This window comes from Oncorhynchus kisutch, linkage group LG19 (assembly GCF_002021735.2).
Source record: "Oncorhynchus kisutch isolate 150728-3 linkage group LG19, Okis_V2, whole genome shotgun sequence".
In the NCBI taxonomy this organism is placed as follows: Eukaryota; Metazoa; Chordata; class Actinopteri; order Salmoniformes; family Salmonidae; genus Oncorhynchus; species Oncorhynchus kisutch.
The window spans coordinates 29,893,986-29,911,130 of NC_034192.2; the positions used below are offsets into that span (position 1 = coordinate 29,893,986).

A 17,145-nucleotide genomic window follows, 5' to 3' on the forward strand; every position below is an offset into this window, starting at 1 on the left:
ATATCATCAAGGCAAAGGGTGGCTACTTTGAATAATCTAAAATATATGTTTAACACTTTTTTTGGTTACTACATGATTCCATATGTGTTATGTAATAGTTTTGATGTCTTTAAAATTATTCTACCTTTTAATGGCATCAGACCGAGGCTCTGCATCTGTCCTCGTGCTCCTAGACCTTAGTGCTGCTTTTGATACCATCAATCACCACATTCTTTTGGAGAGATTGGAAACCCAAATTGGTCTACACGGACAAGTTCTGGCCTGGTTTAGATCATATCTGTTGGAAAGATATCAGTTTGTCTGTGAATGGTTTGTCCTCTGACAAATCAAATGTACATTTCCGTGTTCATCAAGGTTCCGTTTTAGGACCACTATTGTTTTCACTATACATTTTACCTCTGGGGATGTCATTCGAAAACATAATGTTAACTTTCACTGCTATGCGGATGACACACAGCTGTACATTTCAATGAATCATGGTGAAGCCCCAAAATGGCCATCGCTAGAAGCCTGTGTTTCAGACATAAGTAAGTGGATGGCTGCAAACTTTCTACTTTTAAACTCGGACAAAACAGAGATGCTTGTTCTAGGTCCCAAGAAACAAAGAGATCTTCTGTTGAATATGAAAATGAATCTTGATGGTTGTATAGTCGTCTGAAATAAAACTGTGAAGGACTCAGCGTTACTCTGGACCCTGATCTCTCTTTTGACGAACACATCAAGACTGTTTCAAGGACAGCTTTTTTCCATCTACGTAACATTGCATAAATCAGAAACTTTCTGTCCAAAAATGTGGCCGAAAAATTAATCCATGCTTTTGTTACTTCTAGGTTTGACTACTGCAATGCTCTACTTTCCGGCTACCTGGATAAAGCACTAAATAAACTTCAGTTAGCGCTAAATACGGCTGCTAGAATCCTGACTAGAACCCCAAAAATGGATCATATTACTCCAGTGCTAGCCTCCCTACACTGGCTTCCTGTCAAGGCAAGGGCTGATTTCAAGGTTTTCCTGCTAACCTACAAAGCATTGCTCCTACTGATCTTTCCGATTTGGTCCTGCCGTACATACATACACGTACGCTACGGTCACAAGACGCAGGCCTCCTAATTGTCCCTAGAATTTCTAAGCAAACAGCTGGGGGCAGGGCTTTCTCCTATAGAGCCCCATTTTTATGGAATGGACTGCCTTCCCATGTGAGAAACCCAGACTCGGTCTCAACCTTTAAGTCTTTAATGAAGACTCATCTCTTCAGTAGGTCATATGATTGAGTGTAGTCTGGCCCAGGAGTGTGAAGGTGAACGGAAAGGCACTGGAGCAACGAACCGCCCTTGCTGTCTCTGCCTGGCCGGTTCCCCTCTCTCCACTGGGATTCTCTGCCTCTAACCCTATCACAGGGGCTGAGTCACTGGCTTACTGGTGCTCTTCCATGCCATCCCTAGGAGGGGTGCGTCACTTGAGTGGGTTGAGTCAGTGACGTGATCTTCCTGTCTGGGTTGGCGCCCCACCTTTGGGTTGTGCCCTGGCGGAGATCTTTATGGGCCATACTCGGCCTTGTCTCGGGATTGTAAGTTGGTGGTTGAAGATATCCTTCTAGTGGTGTGGGTGCTTTGGCAAAGTGGGTGGGGTTATATCCTGCCTGTTTGTCCCTGTCCGGGGGTATCATCGGATGGGGCCACAGTGTCTCCTGACCTCTCCTGTCTCAGCCTCCAGTATTTATGCTGCAGTAGTTTATGTGTCGGGGGGCTAGGGTCAGTCTGTTATATCTGGAGTACTTCTCCTGTCTTATCCGGTGTCCTGTGTGAATTTAAGTATGCTCTCTCTAATTCTCTCTTTCTCTCTCTCGGAGGACCTGAGCCCTAGGACCATGCCTCAGGACTACCCGGCATGATGTCCCCTTGCTGTCCCCAGTCCACCTGTCCGTGCTGCTGCTCCAGTTTGAACTGTTCTGGCTGCGGCTGTGGAACCCTGACCTGTTCACCGGACGTGCTACCTGTCCCAGACCAGCTGTTTTCAACTCTCTAGAGACAGCAGGAGCGGTAGAGATACTATCAATGATCGGCTATGAAAAGCCAACTGATATTTACTCCTGAGGTGCTGATTGTTGCACCCTTGACAACTACTGTGATTATTATTATTTGACCATGCTTATTATTATTATTATTATTATTAAATGACCATGTCATTTATGAACATTTGAACATCTTGGTCATGTTCTGTTATAATCTCCACCCGGCACAGCCAGAAGAGGACTGGCCATCCCTCATAAGCCTGGTTCCTCTCTAGGTTTCTTCCTAGGTGTTGGCCTTTCTAGGGAGTTTTTCCTAGCCACCGTGCTTCTACACCTGCATTGCTTGCTGTTTGGGGTTTTAGGCTGGGTTTCTGTAAAGCACTTTGAGATATCAGCTGATGTAAGAAGGGCTATATAAATACATTTTATTTGATTTAGAAAATAGTAAAAACAAAGAAAAACCCCTGAATGAGTACATGTGTCCAAACCTTTGACTGGTACTGTATATATTTTTTTAAATATGAATCTTGTCATTTTTGCACTTGACTCTTTGGAGAGTAGATTCATGCAATCATACAACAGTTGATTCATTGGAGACAGTCTGATTTAAGGGTATCTGATTGTTGTGAGTCATGCAATTCTTAATAGGTGGTTCAATCAAATGTTATTAGTAAAGTACACATATTTTGCAGATGTTATCAGGTGCAGCGAAATGCTTATGTTTTTAGCTCCAACAGTGCAGTAATCTGAACACCAAATCAGAGATCAAGCCACAACACCCAAGTGTTTATTGGGTAGTAGGCTCACATATGGGCTCAGCGGCCCTCTGACCCTCTGGGACCACTGGATTAACTGCACAGTCCCTCAGGACAGAGTAGTATGGAGCTACGGACAAAACGGGATTAGGTTTAGATTATGACATGTTATCACACACAGGAGAACAGGCTTTCATAACCATTAGTCTGGATCAGATGGTAAGTACTGCAACTGTTAGTGTTAGGACACAGATACAGATACTGCTCACAAACACAGATAGCTTTGAACAACTGCATTACGTTAGCTGACTGGTTGGTTGGTTAGCTTATGAGTTGGTAAGTTAATTAGTTCATTTTTGGGTGTTTCATATTGACCTGAATCGGGACTTGAACTACAGACATATAACCAAACGTTTCATGCAAATCTCATGTGCAATATTTATGTGTCAGTTCGAGTTACGCCCTCGTATCTCAAATTAAGAGATCGGTGCGTGAAGATAATGTAACCGAATGTGTTGAGATGTGGTTTGATTGAAATACGATGTGCTTTAGGTTGATAACACAGTCAAGTCTCTGTGGGAGCACTGACTGAGAGGTTTAAGAACACTGTAAAGTGATAATGTCTGATAGAGGGGAACAGAGCTCACCAGTGTTGTACTGGATTGGAATGTGCTCTGCAGACAGCTCATACTTGCTCCGCACACCAATGAGCAGAGGACTTCCTCTCCTGAAGGATATAGACAGAGAAAGGGGATGGATAGAGGGATAGGGAGAAAGGGGAAAAGAGAGGGCGAGCATGAGAAAGACAGAGGGGTCAGGAGATAAATTGTTAGATTTGTGTGAGAGAACAAACACAAATGCACAAGCACATGCACACACACACACACACTGTGGAACGCCTTTAGGTCTTTATGTGTCAAAAAAGATACATGTTAAATACATGCTCCCAAGTGGAGCAGTGGTCTAAGGCACTGCATCTCAGTGCAAGAGACGTCACTATAGTACCTGATTCGAATCCAAACTGTATCACATCCGGCTGTGATTGAGTAGGCCACCATTGTAAATAAGAATTTGTTCTTAACTGACTTGCCTAGTTAAATCAATAAAAAAATAACACCATTTGACTCGTGAAGTAAGCTTGTTGACCAAGCAGGACCTGAATATAACTGCACGTCACATAATAATTTAACACGTTCATACATTTTTTACGTAGTTATTACACATTGATTACACTATCACTCGTATTTCATTTGACACAACGATTCACCGATTGGTATGCTATGATGCTGGTAAAGTTTTGTCTCGCGCACTTGCCGCTGCGTACGAGCGCAGACACTTCCCCGTGCTCTAGACAGTGCGGGTCATAAAAGAAAGCTAGCTAGCTGATGGATGCAAACAATGTTCTTCCCAAAAAAATATACCAAAACGACATAATCTCTTTCAGTAGCTACAGTAAGCTAGCTAACTATCTAGCTAGGTGTCATCATCTAATATACCCCTCATTTATAAGACAGATCTTATTTGATTAATGGTCGGACCCACCTATGTGAAGATCAGCCACAATAGTGGAACGTGCGGTTCGCCATCAAAATAAAGGTCTGTCATTGACAGTGATGCAAATTAATACGCATCGTGGAATTATGCCATAATTGAATAGATCATGCCAAACTAGGTTGGAATGTTATAGAAATTCAACAAAAGACAATAATTTGACAAGAATCTGTTGTAATCACAATGACTGTATTAGACTTTAGAATTGCATATGGATTGTGGATCAATGACATGGGGTATCAGTCCACTCAGTGACACACAGAGAACATTAGCATCATAGCTCTTATTGCGGGACTATGAAACCACTGAATTGAGCGACATTTATAGTACCAGTCAACCTACTATGTGTATTGAACACTACTCCAGAGGAAAAACAATACAACGTGGATGTTTTGGAGTCTGAGAACTCTGAGGAGGACGTTGGGAAAAAAGCACTAGGGTACTGAGTAGACTGATAGACCATTTAATTAATCCCCAATCCTTAAATAAGGCTGTACAGTGGAATATGATTGTCAGTGCGCACAATAGGCTGACTTGGGAGGTGATTTCCCTCAAAGTCCCTGATAAGAGCTATGATGCTAATATTTACATACACTCTTCACAGTTGCGTTCTGTGGGTGTCACTGAGTAGACGGATACCCAATTTCAAATTACAACACTCCAACCTTGTTTTAACATTATGTTGTCTAAATATTGCGTCTTTCAAATAGGGACTTTTATTTTGAAGGCCAGTCGCCATTTCCACTATTGTGGCTAGCTTCACAACACATAACCCGGTCCGGTCAAACCTCACTACTTATTTTATTTATCTAGGCAAGTCAATCAAGAACAAATTCTTATTTACAATGACGGACTACCCCGGCCAAACCATAACCCGGACGACGCTGGGCCAATTGTGCACCGCCCTATGGGACTCCCAATTACGGCCGTTTGTGATACAGCCTGGAATCGAACCAGGGTCTGTAGTGACACCTCTAACACTGAAATGCAGTGCCTTAGACCGATGCGCCACTCGGGAGCATTATGACGTTAGCTTTGGGCAACAAATGCTAGCTATCTTTTGATTATTCATATATTCATTTTTAAATCTTTTTATAAATAGATTCGGCTCCTCTGATGTGCGAGCCGGGTCCCAACTTTCACCTACAAGAGCCTTAGAGCCGACTTCGTTCGCGAACGACCCTTCACTACTGGACGCTCTGGCGGAGGAGTAGAGGTGATCCGAGCGTTCAACAGCAGTCAAGCACCCAAGCTAACTGGCGAACGTTGGCTAGCTACTTCCAGACACACATTAGAGAACACCTCACTGACCATTTCTCTCGCCCTAGCATAGCTGGTTAGGCTGTTTTAATGTGATCCAGAGCATTGATGAATGTAACTGTGCTGCTGGCAACAATTTAATTACGGTTTTTGTGCCGACGTTTACCGACACTGACCATATTCAACGGGTGTTGAGCTTTCGTAAATGCATCCGTCATTCGGCGCTCTGGCACACTCAGATGAGTGCTATTAACTCAATTGAAACGCACACGACTATACCACTTAGCTAAGCATGATTTGAACAATCAAGTCAATAAACGTTGGGTAGTTAGTTAGATAGCAGATAGTTAATATACTGCCTGGAAAGTTCGATGTATTAGTAGCCGACTACGTTAGGTAACTAGCTAAAATACAGGTACATACTGCTGTAATGCTACGCGGTTCGTAAGGCTAGCGTAGCAAATTGTCAGCCAACATAGTGTAACTTATTTGAAAAGTCATTACTTTATTACACTTCTTAACATTTGTCGAAATTAGTTATTTCCGCCATTTTCTTAAACTCTGAAAACGTTGTGAAGCCACGCACACTTTCTGAAGAATTGCATTACGGGCCTTGAAAGTAGGGAAATAGTGTCCACTGCAGGTGGGGGGAGAGGGTGTGGCAAAAATAACCTGAATATAGCTCAAGCCTTTATTCCTATAGTGTCAAATAGGACCTATGACAGTGTGTACACAAAGCATCAGATAAAAGTACTCAGACATACATAACACTCCCATCAAAAAAATGTGTTTGACAGCTTACACCTGGCTGGGGTAATTCCCACCTGAGGCTTAAAGAAAACAGGCACGTTTCTCAATTACGCTCTTTTCTCTCCCTCTGTTTACTGTATCCTTCTCTGACAGTTCTTTACGCTGGGCAGGGAGCTGTAGCTAGGGAAGAGTGATGTCATCATACATGACACATTAATTAGATGGAATAGAAGCTTGGCAGAGACACAGTCTGAAGAGCAATATAGGGCTATATAGAGTCACGCTGTCATTGCTTTATTGTGGCGATAGCTGAGACGACTAGTCAATGCCAATGGGTGTTGATCCTTTCAAATCAAATTTTGCACACCAACTTCGCAGATGTTATCGCGGGTGTAGCAAATGCTTATGTTCCCCACCGTGCATTAATACCTAACAATACAAAAACGATACACGTAAAACCAATACAAATAAATGAATTAAGAAATATAGAAATATTAGAATGAGCAATATAAATATATACTGTATGTATATATAGACAGACTTATGTGAGGTCATGGCATAGGCCAGACAGACAGAGACATGTGAGTGGACATGGATACTGACCTGGTGGCTACCGCCTCTCTGGGGAAATGACTGCTTTTAAACATCAGAGCGAAGGCCCCCTCCTAAGACAGGATGACAAAGAGGAGAGAATACAAACATGTCTATTAGGGTCCAAGATGATGATGATGACGAGGAAGAGGAGAAGGTTGAAAATGAGAAGGAATTGTAAAAAGAAAAAATACAGCGAAGGAAAATGTAGAGGACAGTTTAAGTCGAACAGACCAACAGTGACATTACAAAACAACATTCAAATTTCCTATTTCTTTTTGGAGACTGTCTTTCCATCTGTTTCCCCTCGTGGGGGTAGTAGTGGGGATGTGTGGAAGGGATGGGGGGGGGTCGATGTTCAGGGAAGTTAGGAGGAATAAGACCTCTATTGTATAAAACCAGCTCTGTTTCCAACACACTGCCAGCACTCTCACCAAGGGTGGGAGAGAGATGGAGGAGAGGAGAGGGAGGAGCAGTGGTCATTAGGATGTAAGGGGTCTGTTCTGGTCTGGTTCCTATTAGCCCAAACCCACTGAAGCTGTACATTTTATCCTCTGTGTTCTTCTCAGACCTTTTACAGTGAGCCAAGGAGAGGGAAGATGTGGCTGAGATAGGACTGGCTCCAATAAAGACCAAACTCAACAACAAGAGTGTGTGAAGAACTGAGCGAGACAGAGAGAAAAAGAGAGAAAATGACTGAGCAATCTAGTTGCAAAAGTGCAAAAGGGATTGAAAAAGTGTCTCGCTCCTGTTCACCAGATACAGATTGCGATGTCACTAAAGATGTTGTTGGGGTGCTTGCCATGGTGACAGTTTTGGTGATGACGTAACACTATTAATGGGACGGCCAAATTTGAGGCCAGACTGGACAGTGTGATGATGACATCATCAAGGTCGAACTGGGGGAGATTGTTGCTCTGTTGTTGAAAACACTCCCTTACAATGCTGTTTCAGAGATGGAATTCATCATAGGGCCCGATGGGATCTGAGGGAATGTTTTGTCATTTTTGTTAAGCAGTTCATTTTTGTTTCGTAGTAGTAGCAGAAGCAGCCGCAGTAGTAGTCGTCGTCATCATAGTCGTTTTTGAAGAATACTTTAAATAAATCTCACGTCGCCTCCGACACCCCCAAACAGAAAACAAAACACTTATTTTCCCACTAGCACTGACTTTTTTGATAACTACTTTGTTGAGGGAAAATGTACTTGAAACGATTGTGATGTGTTGTCCCGCCCAGCTATCTTAATATGTATGCACTAACTGTCAGTCGCTCTGGATAAGAGTTTCTGTTAAATTACTCAAATCAAAAAATTTAGTAGTAGTAGTAGCAGCAGGAGTACTATAGTAATAACATAGTAGTAGAGTAGGTGTTGGTGTAACAGTATAATTTTAGACAGTCCCCTCGCCCATACCCGGGCACGAACCAGGGACCCTCTGCACACACCAACAAGGGGAACAACTACTTCAAGGTCTCAGAGCAAGTGACGTCACCGATTGAAACGCTATTTAGCGCGCACCACCGCTAACTAAGCCAGCCGTTTCACATCCGCTACACTCACCCCCCTTTTGACCTCCTCCTTTTCCGCAGCAACCAGTGATCCGGGTCAACAGCATCAATGTAACAGTATAGACTTTACGTCCGTCCCCTCGCCCCGACCTGGGCGCGAACCAGGGGTTTCAGGCTTGATTTCTGAATAAGCACTTTGTGACATCTGCTGATGTAAAAAGGGCTTCATTAATAAATTGTATTGACTGATTGAGGTGTCCCAGTACTCACCAGCTGTTGAATGACCCTCTCCACCAGGGTAGAGAAGGACAGGTCTTCTCTCTCTCGGTTGTCGTAAACATATTTGATCAGTTTAGGGATGACCTCTGTGTCCGTCTCTGACTCAAACTCATAGCCCTTGGAGTTCTGAAAGAGGGTGGGGATCAGAATGAATGTTACAAGCTTACTGAAAGCAGCACTGCCGGAAATGCCTCTAACTTTTATCCTGTAATTGCTGGGCTTTTCATGCAAGGCTCCCTTGGTCTCAATTGGACTCCCTGACAAAATAAAGGTTAAATGTGCATTAGCTAGCATAGTAATAACTCCGCTAGCATAACACCAATAGTCAGAGGAGTTGGCTTCAGCACAAACAGATCTAAGGGGAGGTAAGTACAGTCAGCATGGTTCACAAAACATGATTTATTGTAACTTATTTTACTGTCTGCTAGGATATAATTTCCTTGGGATGGATATCTGCTAGGATGGGTAAGATCAACATTTTATACCCTAAGAATTATGAGTGATAACTAGCAAAACCAGTAGAGGTAGCTATCAGTTACTATTCAGTGTCTCCTGCTTGCATGAATTTATACCCATTATAGCTGAGGAGAAGGTACCCAGCTAGCACATTTGGTTCCTTGGAAGTTGTGGGAACTAATGTTTTTGTTTTCACTTTGGTTGTGGGATCAAAGCCATACGTTTCCTGACCAGTAAAACAGAACGTTTTTTTGAACGTTCTAAGAACAAAAGTGAACATCTTGCCGGTTCTGGGAAAGTTCATTTTTAAGTTGCAGGGAGGTTCAGAGAACATTTTACTTTCAAAGTTTTCCTGGGAGGATTGATTAATGCTTTGAGAATGGAAATTATAGGTTATTTGGAAGGTTTTGAAAAACTTAAATCTTTTACTAACACTGCTAGCTTATTTGGGGTAAACTTTTTGTAACACGCACAGATAGGATACATTCATTTCCTTAGGCAATAATCATGTGAACACATTAATTTTTTTATGTGACACGGCATCAGTAAGATTCAAACCTATGATCTTCTGTTCTCTACCCATGGAAGTCCACTGCACCACCAGAATGGAGATAGCATGCCATGTTCTTTTATGCATACGAAGCTGTTTATTTTTGTCTACTCAAACACACCCCCTTTCAAAGGAAACAAGAACTCATTAAGATCAGGTGTGACCAAATAGTTGGTGTGCCGACAAACCTAAACACACTTAAGATGATTGAGGATAGAGAGATTTTGTTTGATGCTGAGATCCAAATGTATATGTTTTTAAATAACATTTTTAGAACGTTCTCTGAATGTTACAACATTTTTCTTGTGTTTTTTTTAATGGAAAGTCTTCTTAATGTTCTGAGAAAATAATGTAGAGTTTATTGATGTTAATGTGTACAATTTACTTTTTTTTTTACATTCCGTGAATATTGCCAAAAGAGAACCATACGTTATCTGAACGTTCTAAGGACATCGCTAAAGTCACACCATTTTTATAACTTTCCCAGAATATAGTAAAATAGGACATGAAATAGAACCACACGGGAACTTGTGTGAAATGTTCTGTGGAAGTACTGAAATTCACACAGAAATCAAATCAAATTGTATTGGTCACATACACACATTTAGCAGATGTTATTGTGGGTGTAGTTAAAAGCTTGTGTTCCTAGCTCCAACAGTGCAGTAATATCTAACAATTCACAATACACACAAATCTAAAAGTTAAATAATGGAATTAAGAAATATATAAATATTAGGACGAGCAATGTCAGAATAGCATTGACTAAAATCCAGTAGAATAGGGAGTACAGTATATACACTTCCATTCAAAAGTTTGGGGTCACTTAGAAATGTCCTTGTTTTTTAAAGAAAAGCTATTTTATTGTCCATTAAAATAACATAAAAATTGATCTGAAATACAGTGAAGACATTGTTAATGTTGTAAATGACTATTGTAGCTGGAAACGGCTGATTCTTTATGGAATATCTACATAGGCTAACAGAGGCCCATTATCAGCAACCATCACTCCTGTGTTCCAATGGCACATTGTGTTAGCTTATCCTAGTTTATCATTTTAAAAGGCTAATTGATTATTAGAAAACCATTTTGCAATTATGTTAGCACAGCTGAAAACTGTTATCCTGATTAAAGAAGCAATAACACTGGCCTTCTTTAGACTAGTTGAGTATCTGGAGCATCAGCATTTGTGGGTTTGATTACAGGCTCAAAATGGCCAGAAACAAAGAACTTTCTTCTGAAACTCATCAGTCTATTATTGTTCTGAGAAATTAAAGCTATTCCATGCGAGAAATTGCCAAGAAACTGAAGATCTTGTTCAATGCTGGGTACTACTCCCTTCACAGAACAGCACAAACTGTCTCTAGCCAGAATAGAGAGTAGTGGAAGGCCCTGGTGCACAACTGAACAAGAGGACAAGTACATTAGAGTGTCTAGTTTGAGAAACAGACGCCTCACAAGTCTTCAACTGGCAACTTCATTAAATAGTCCCCGCAAAATCCCAGTCTCAACGTCAACAGTGAAGAGGCGACTCCGGGATGCTGGTCTTCTAGGCAGAGTTCCCCTGCCTATTGTCCGTGTTCTTTTGCCCATCTTAATCTTTTATTTTAATTAGCCAGTCTGAGATATGTATTTTTCCTTGCAAAAGGTTTCTGTACGTTATCATTTATTGTCCAGAGACTGAACATTAGCGAGTAATATACTCGGAAGCGGTGGATGGTGTGCCCGCCTCCTGAGTCGGACTAGAAGTCCACTCCGAATACCTTTTCTCCGCTGGCGGCATCTTGAAGCAGCCTCTGGGATAAGTTCAATTGCCTTGGGGGGTGCGAACAAAGGATCCAATTCGGGAACGTCGTATTCCTGGTCGTAGTGCTGGTGAGTTAACGTTGCTCTGATATCCAAAAGTTATTTCCGGCTGAATGTAATAACACTAAAAAATGTTCTGGGCTAATAGTGTTAGAAATAACACACAAAAACAAATACTGCAAAGTTGCTTAGGAGCTAGAATCAGAGCTGCCATGTCTGTCGGTGCCATCTTGTTGTAAACGTTTTTTCTTAATGTTCTCGGACAATTTGAGAACAACATTTGAAATAGCACATGAGGAAATGTGTAGGAAACATTATGCTGAAGTACTGAAATTCCCACAGAATAATGTTGTTTCTTAACAGTCTCTGAAATATTTTAGATCATTCCTAATGTCAAACCAGTTGGAGAACATTCCTAAAACATTACCAAAATTGAAATTTGAACTTTTAGAAAATCTTCTATTAAAATAATGAAATACCAAGAAAATAGAATGTTCCAAAGCCAAGCAACTATCATGCACCATTCCCAGAAAGTTGTGGGAAGGTTGTATGCAAAATAACCATAGGACAACCACACTCTCACCAAGCTCGAAGAAACATGTGGTTCTCAGAATATTATTCATTATGTGCTGGCTGGGCAGAACCAGCAAAACTGGACTGACAAAACAAGACAGACAAAAGGCAAGCTGACTCAGAAGATAAAAGATACACTGTATGGTTTCCATGTTAGCCTAAGCCAACATTGATCATTGCTACTTTGTTAATGCCATTTCAATTCACTTGCATTTGTGTAGAACAGTGCAAGAGTCATCGGTCAAAAAGTCCAAAACAAAGGACCAGGAACGAAGATCGTCAAAGGCAATAGATGACAGAGGACTTGAAATCCTATAACCCTTCTGATCATATCTCGGTCCATTACCAAGGGTGTGACCCAAAACAAGCTGCTTTACGGTGGAGTAATTTATACTTAAATAGAGTAGAACTATAGAAATACAGACAGCGGAGTGGAGGGGTAGAGTAGGACTTGTTCTTACCAGGTACTTCTTTAACTCTTTGTAGTTGGTGATGATGCCATTGTGGATGACAACAAACTCTGAGGGAAAATAGAGACAGCAAGAAATCAGTTAGGAACTCCTCTTATCATACAGTACATGGTCAAAAGCATGTGGACACCCCTTCAAATGAGTGGAATCAGCTATTTCAGCCACACCCATTGCTGATAGGTGTATAAAACCGAGCACACGGCCATGCAATCTCCATAGAAACATTGGCAGTGGAATGGCCTTTACTGAAGAGCTCAGTGACTTTCAACGTGGCACCGTCATAGGATGCCACCTTTACAACAAGTCAGTTAGTCAAATTTCTGCCCTGCTAGAGCTGCCCCGGTCAACTGTAAGTGCTGATATTGTGAAGTGGAAATGTTTAAGAGCAAAATGTTTAAGAGCAACAACGGCTCAGCTGAAGCACTTAGCGTGTAAAAATCGTCTGTCCTTGGTTGAAATACTCACTACAGAGTTTCAAACTGCCTCTGGAAGCAACGTCAGCACAAGAACTGTTAGTCGGGAGCTTCATGAAATGGGTTTTCATGGCCGAGCAGCCGCACACAGGCCTAAAATCACCATGCACAATGCCAGGCGTCGGCTGGAGTGGTGTAAAGCTCGCCGCCATTGGATCTGGAGCAGTGGAAATGCCTTCTCTGGAGTGATGAATCATGCCTCACCATGTGGCAGCCCAACAGATGAATCCGGGTTTGGCGGATCCTAGGAGTACCCTACCTGCCCAAATGCATAGTGTCAACTGTAAAGTTTGGTGAAGGAGGAATAATGGTCTGGGCATGTTTTTCATGGTTCGGGCTAGGCCCCTTTGTTCCAGTAAAGCGAAATCTTAACACTACAGCATACAATGACATTCTAGACGATTCTGTGGTTCCAACTTTATGGGAACAGTTTGGGGAAGGCCCTTTCCTCTTTCAGCATGACAATGCTCCTGTGCACAAAAAGAGGTCCGTACACAAATGGTTTGACGAGATCGGCGAGGAAGGACGTGACTGGCCTGCACAGAGCCCTGACCTCAACCTAATTGGACACCTTTGGGATGAATTGGAACACTGAGAGCCAGGCCAAATCGCCCAACATCATCAGCGCCTGACATCACTAATGCTCTTGTGGCTGAATGGAAGCAAGTCCGCGCAGCAATGTTCCAACATCTAGTGGAAAGCCTTCCCAGAAGAGTGGAAGCTGTTTTTGAAGCAAATGGGGGACCAACTCCATATTAATGTCCATGATTTTGGAATGAGATGTTCGACAAGCAGGTGTCCACATACACTACATGACCAAAGGTATCTTAACAGCAATTCCTGTAATTCCTGCCTGACTGCATAGTTAAGGAGTGTATCCTGTGTATACTGATCACAGTATGTAAGGTGTGTTTTACATATTGATATCTCTGGCCAATCAGTAACCAGAAAAAAACTAGCTCGCCTGACTGACTGACACCGCCGTTCCAGAGAACTTTGTCAAAGCCATGACAGAGCAGTGGGTTGGTGTGTATGTCTGCACTGTATGTTGTGTGTAGGTATGAACTGTGTGTGTGTGTGTGTGTATGTGTACACAGGTGAGTGTGTGTTACCATTGTTCTTGTCGGAGCGGTGGGGGTGGCTGTTGAGGGCGCTGGGTTCTCCGTGTGTGGCCCAGCGTGTGTGAGCCATGCCAAAGTGTGTGTCCAACTCCATCTCCAGATCCATGCAGTCTTTCTCTGATCACAAAACACATCAAGCACTGATCAACAATAAGAACAAAAGGTATTCTATCAATGATTGACCAGTAACATGATACGACTTAACGTCAGTCAATAATGGGTACATTGATAGGGTGAAGCTGACAGAGGACTGACTACGTTCGTCTGGTAATTCAGCCGAGCTTAATGTCTTACCATAACCCTACACTGTACCCTCTTTCATTAAAGAGGTATTTGGTTAGGACAGAGCAGAAGGGAAAGCGTGAGGAGAGATAGAAGAGGGAGAGAAATGCACTAGAAGGGTCGTGAGGCAGAAAATAAGTTACCATGAAGAAAGAGGTACAGGCCATAGGAGTCTTTGGAATCATATATGTGACGCCAGAGGAGAGGAATGTGATGAGGGAATGAGAGAAATGTATCCATCAGACCTACTGTAGAGCTCTTCATCCAGGGCCTTGACTTTGCCATTCTTCTTAATGAGAACGATGTTGTTGTTGTTGATGCCATCTGTCGTCGTGTTTTTGTCACCATCCACAGCGATGCCTTGAGACACGAGAGAAAAACTACTGAGGCAAATGTAGAGCAATTACCAACCCTAAGCCAATCATGGTCAATGAAGGCTAAACCTGCTGGCTAGTTGGCTGCAAGGCTAGTCAATGAATCAGTTCAACTTCAACTGAGGCAGTGTTCATGTCCGATTTGAAAACTTGTTTGAAAGACTCAATTAAAGAGATTGAACAAGATCTGAAGAACAACAAATTCATAACATTTTGTACAAATTGGATTTGCAACAATATCATACGAATTGCTAAATATATATTAAAACATTTTTTGCAGGACGTCACATATCATACAAAATGGATGTCATAGTACACCATTTCCGGGGACCTGTTGTGGCTCGTTAGCACTACTTTCAAAACTACTGCCTGAAATAATACAAAACCTTTATAACGGACCTATCTGAGGAAAGAGCTGATTATTGTGGAATCTCTTGTGAATATCAACCAGCTCACGTAGGTCACATGTGTGTGTGTGTGTGTGTGTGTGTGTGTGTGTGTGTGTGTGTGTGTGTCAACGAACACATGTTAGAATCACCTTTGGCAGCGATTTCAGCTGTGAGTCTTTCTCTGTAAGTCTCTAACAGCTTTGCACACCTGGACTGTACAATGTTTGCCCATTCTTTAAAAAAAGGTCAAGCTCTGTCAAGTTGGTTGTTGATCATTGCTAGACAGCCATTTACAAGTTTTGCTATACATTTTCCAAGCCGAGGAACATTCAATGTGGTATTGCTAAGCCGGCAACTGATTCAGGAAGGGCACCTGTACCTTTGTCATGACTGGGTGTATTGATACACCATCCACAGTGTAAAATGTATAAATGCACAATGCTCAAAGGATATTAAATGTCAGCTTTTTTGTTTGTTACCCTTCTACCAATAGGTGCCATTAACAAACGTCATTGTGGTTGGATCTGTGTTTGAAATTCAATGCTTGACTTAGGGACCTTACAGAAAATTATTTGCGTGGGGTACAGAGATGTGGTAGTCATTTAAAAATCATGTTAAACATGTGCCAAAGCAATAGTAAATATCAGTGAGGCAGATATCATTCGTGTATGGTGAGGCTCAGAACAGGAATAGGGGCAACAGATTCTCTCCTCACATGTTCAGGACTCTCTACCACTGCATTCTTTGCTTTCTGGGTTCACCTCATCTCATTTATCTGAACACTGTTGACCGATGCCCTGTCCCAAAATCAACCCCTACAGTGGTTCCTCCTTTAAAAGTTGCGTCATACTGCGGCACGCCTTGTGGGCTGCTGCAGCATTCTGTGGCACGTTATCTAAACTCAGCAACAACAAAAAAGTCCCTTTTTCAGGACCCTGTCGTTCAAAGATAATTCGTAAAAATCCAAAAAACTTCACAGATCTTCATTGTAAAGGGTTTAAACACTGTTTCCCATGCTCGTTCAATGAACCATAAATAATTAATGAACATACACCTGTGGAACAGTCGTTAAGACACTAACAGCTTATAGACGGTAGGCAATTAAGGTCAATAGTTCTTAAAACGTAGGACACTAAAGAGGCCTTTCTACTGACTCTGAAAAACACCAAAAGAAAGATGCCCAGGGTCCCTGCTGCGTGAACGTGCCTTAGTCATGCTGCAAGGAGGCATGAGGACTGCAGATGTGGCCAGGGCAATAAATTGCAATGTCCGTACTGTGAGACGCCTAAGATAGCACTACAGGGAGACAGTATGGACAGCTGATCATCCTCGCAGTGGCATACCACGTCAAACAACACCTGCACAGGATCGGTACATCCGAACATCACACCTGTGCGACAGGTACAGAATGGCAACAGCAACTTCCCGAGTTACAATGTCGCCTATTGGTACAAGCCCACCGTCGCTGGACCAGACAGGACTTGCAAAAAGTGCTCTTCACTGACGAGTCACGGTTTTGTCTGACCAGGGGTGATGGTCGGATTCACGTTTATCATCGAAGGAAAGCGTTACACCGAGGCCTGTACTCTGGAGTGGGATCAATTTGGAGGTGGAGGGTCCATCACGGTCTGAGGCAGTGTGTCACAGCATCATCGGACTGAATTTGTTGTCATTGCAGGCAATCTCAACGCTGTGCGTTACAGGGAAGACCTCCTTCTCCCTCATGTGGTGCCCTTCCTGCAGGCTCATCCTGACATGACCCTCCTGCATGAAAATGCCACCAGCCATACTGCTCGTTCTGTGTGTGATTTCCCGCAAGACAAGAATGTCAGTATTCTGCCATGGCCAGTGAAGAACCCGGATCTCAATCCCATTAACCACATCTGGGACCTGTTGGATAGGAGGGTGAGGGCTAGGCTCATTCCCCCCATAAATGTCCGGGAACTTGCAG

General features: G+C 42.5%; 1 protein-coding gene across 4 annotated transcripts in view; it reads right to left on the reverse strand.

Moving 5' to 3' along the window:
• LOC109910022 (glutamine--fructose-6-phosphate aminotransferase [isomerizing] 2) overlaps positions 1 to 17,145 on the reverse strand; it is a 36,347-nt gene that overhangs the window by 12,726 nt on the left and 6,476 nt on the right. The window contains exons 3-9 of one of the 4 annotated variants that reach the window (XM_020509155.2): positions 14,681 to 14,791; positions 14,141 to 14,266; positions 12,547 to 12,605; positions 8,695 to 8,829; positions 6,931 to 6,992; positions 3,414 to 3,493; positions 2,819 to 2,896 (exon numbers count right to left, since the gene is read on the reverse strand). In XM_020509155.2, coding sequence (XP_020364744.1) covers positions 2,819 to 2,896; positions 3,414 to 3,493; positions 6,931 to 6,992; positions 8,695 to 8,829; positions 12,547 to 12,605; positions 14,141 to 14,266; positions 14,681 to 14,791 — 651 coding nt within the window. Of the gene's footprint in view, positions 1 to 2,818; positions 2,897 to 3,413; positions 3,494 to 6,930; positions 6,993 to 8,694; positions 8,830 to 12,546; positions 12,606 to 14,140; positions 14,267 to 14,676; positions 14,792 to 17,145 lie in introns of those variants that run through there. The other 3 variants (XM_031797366.1, XM_031797367.1, XM_020509156.2) reach the window with 3 other exon arrangements.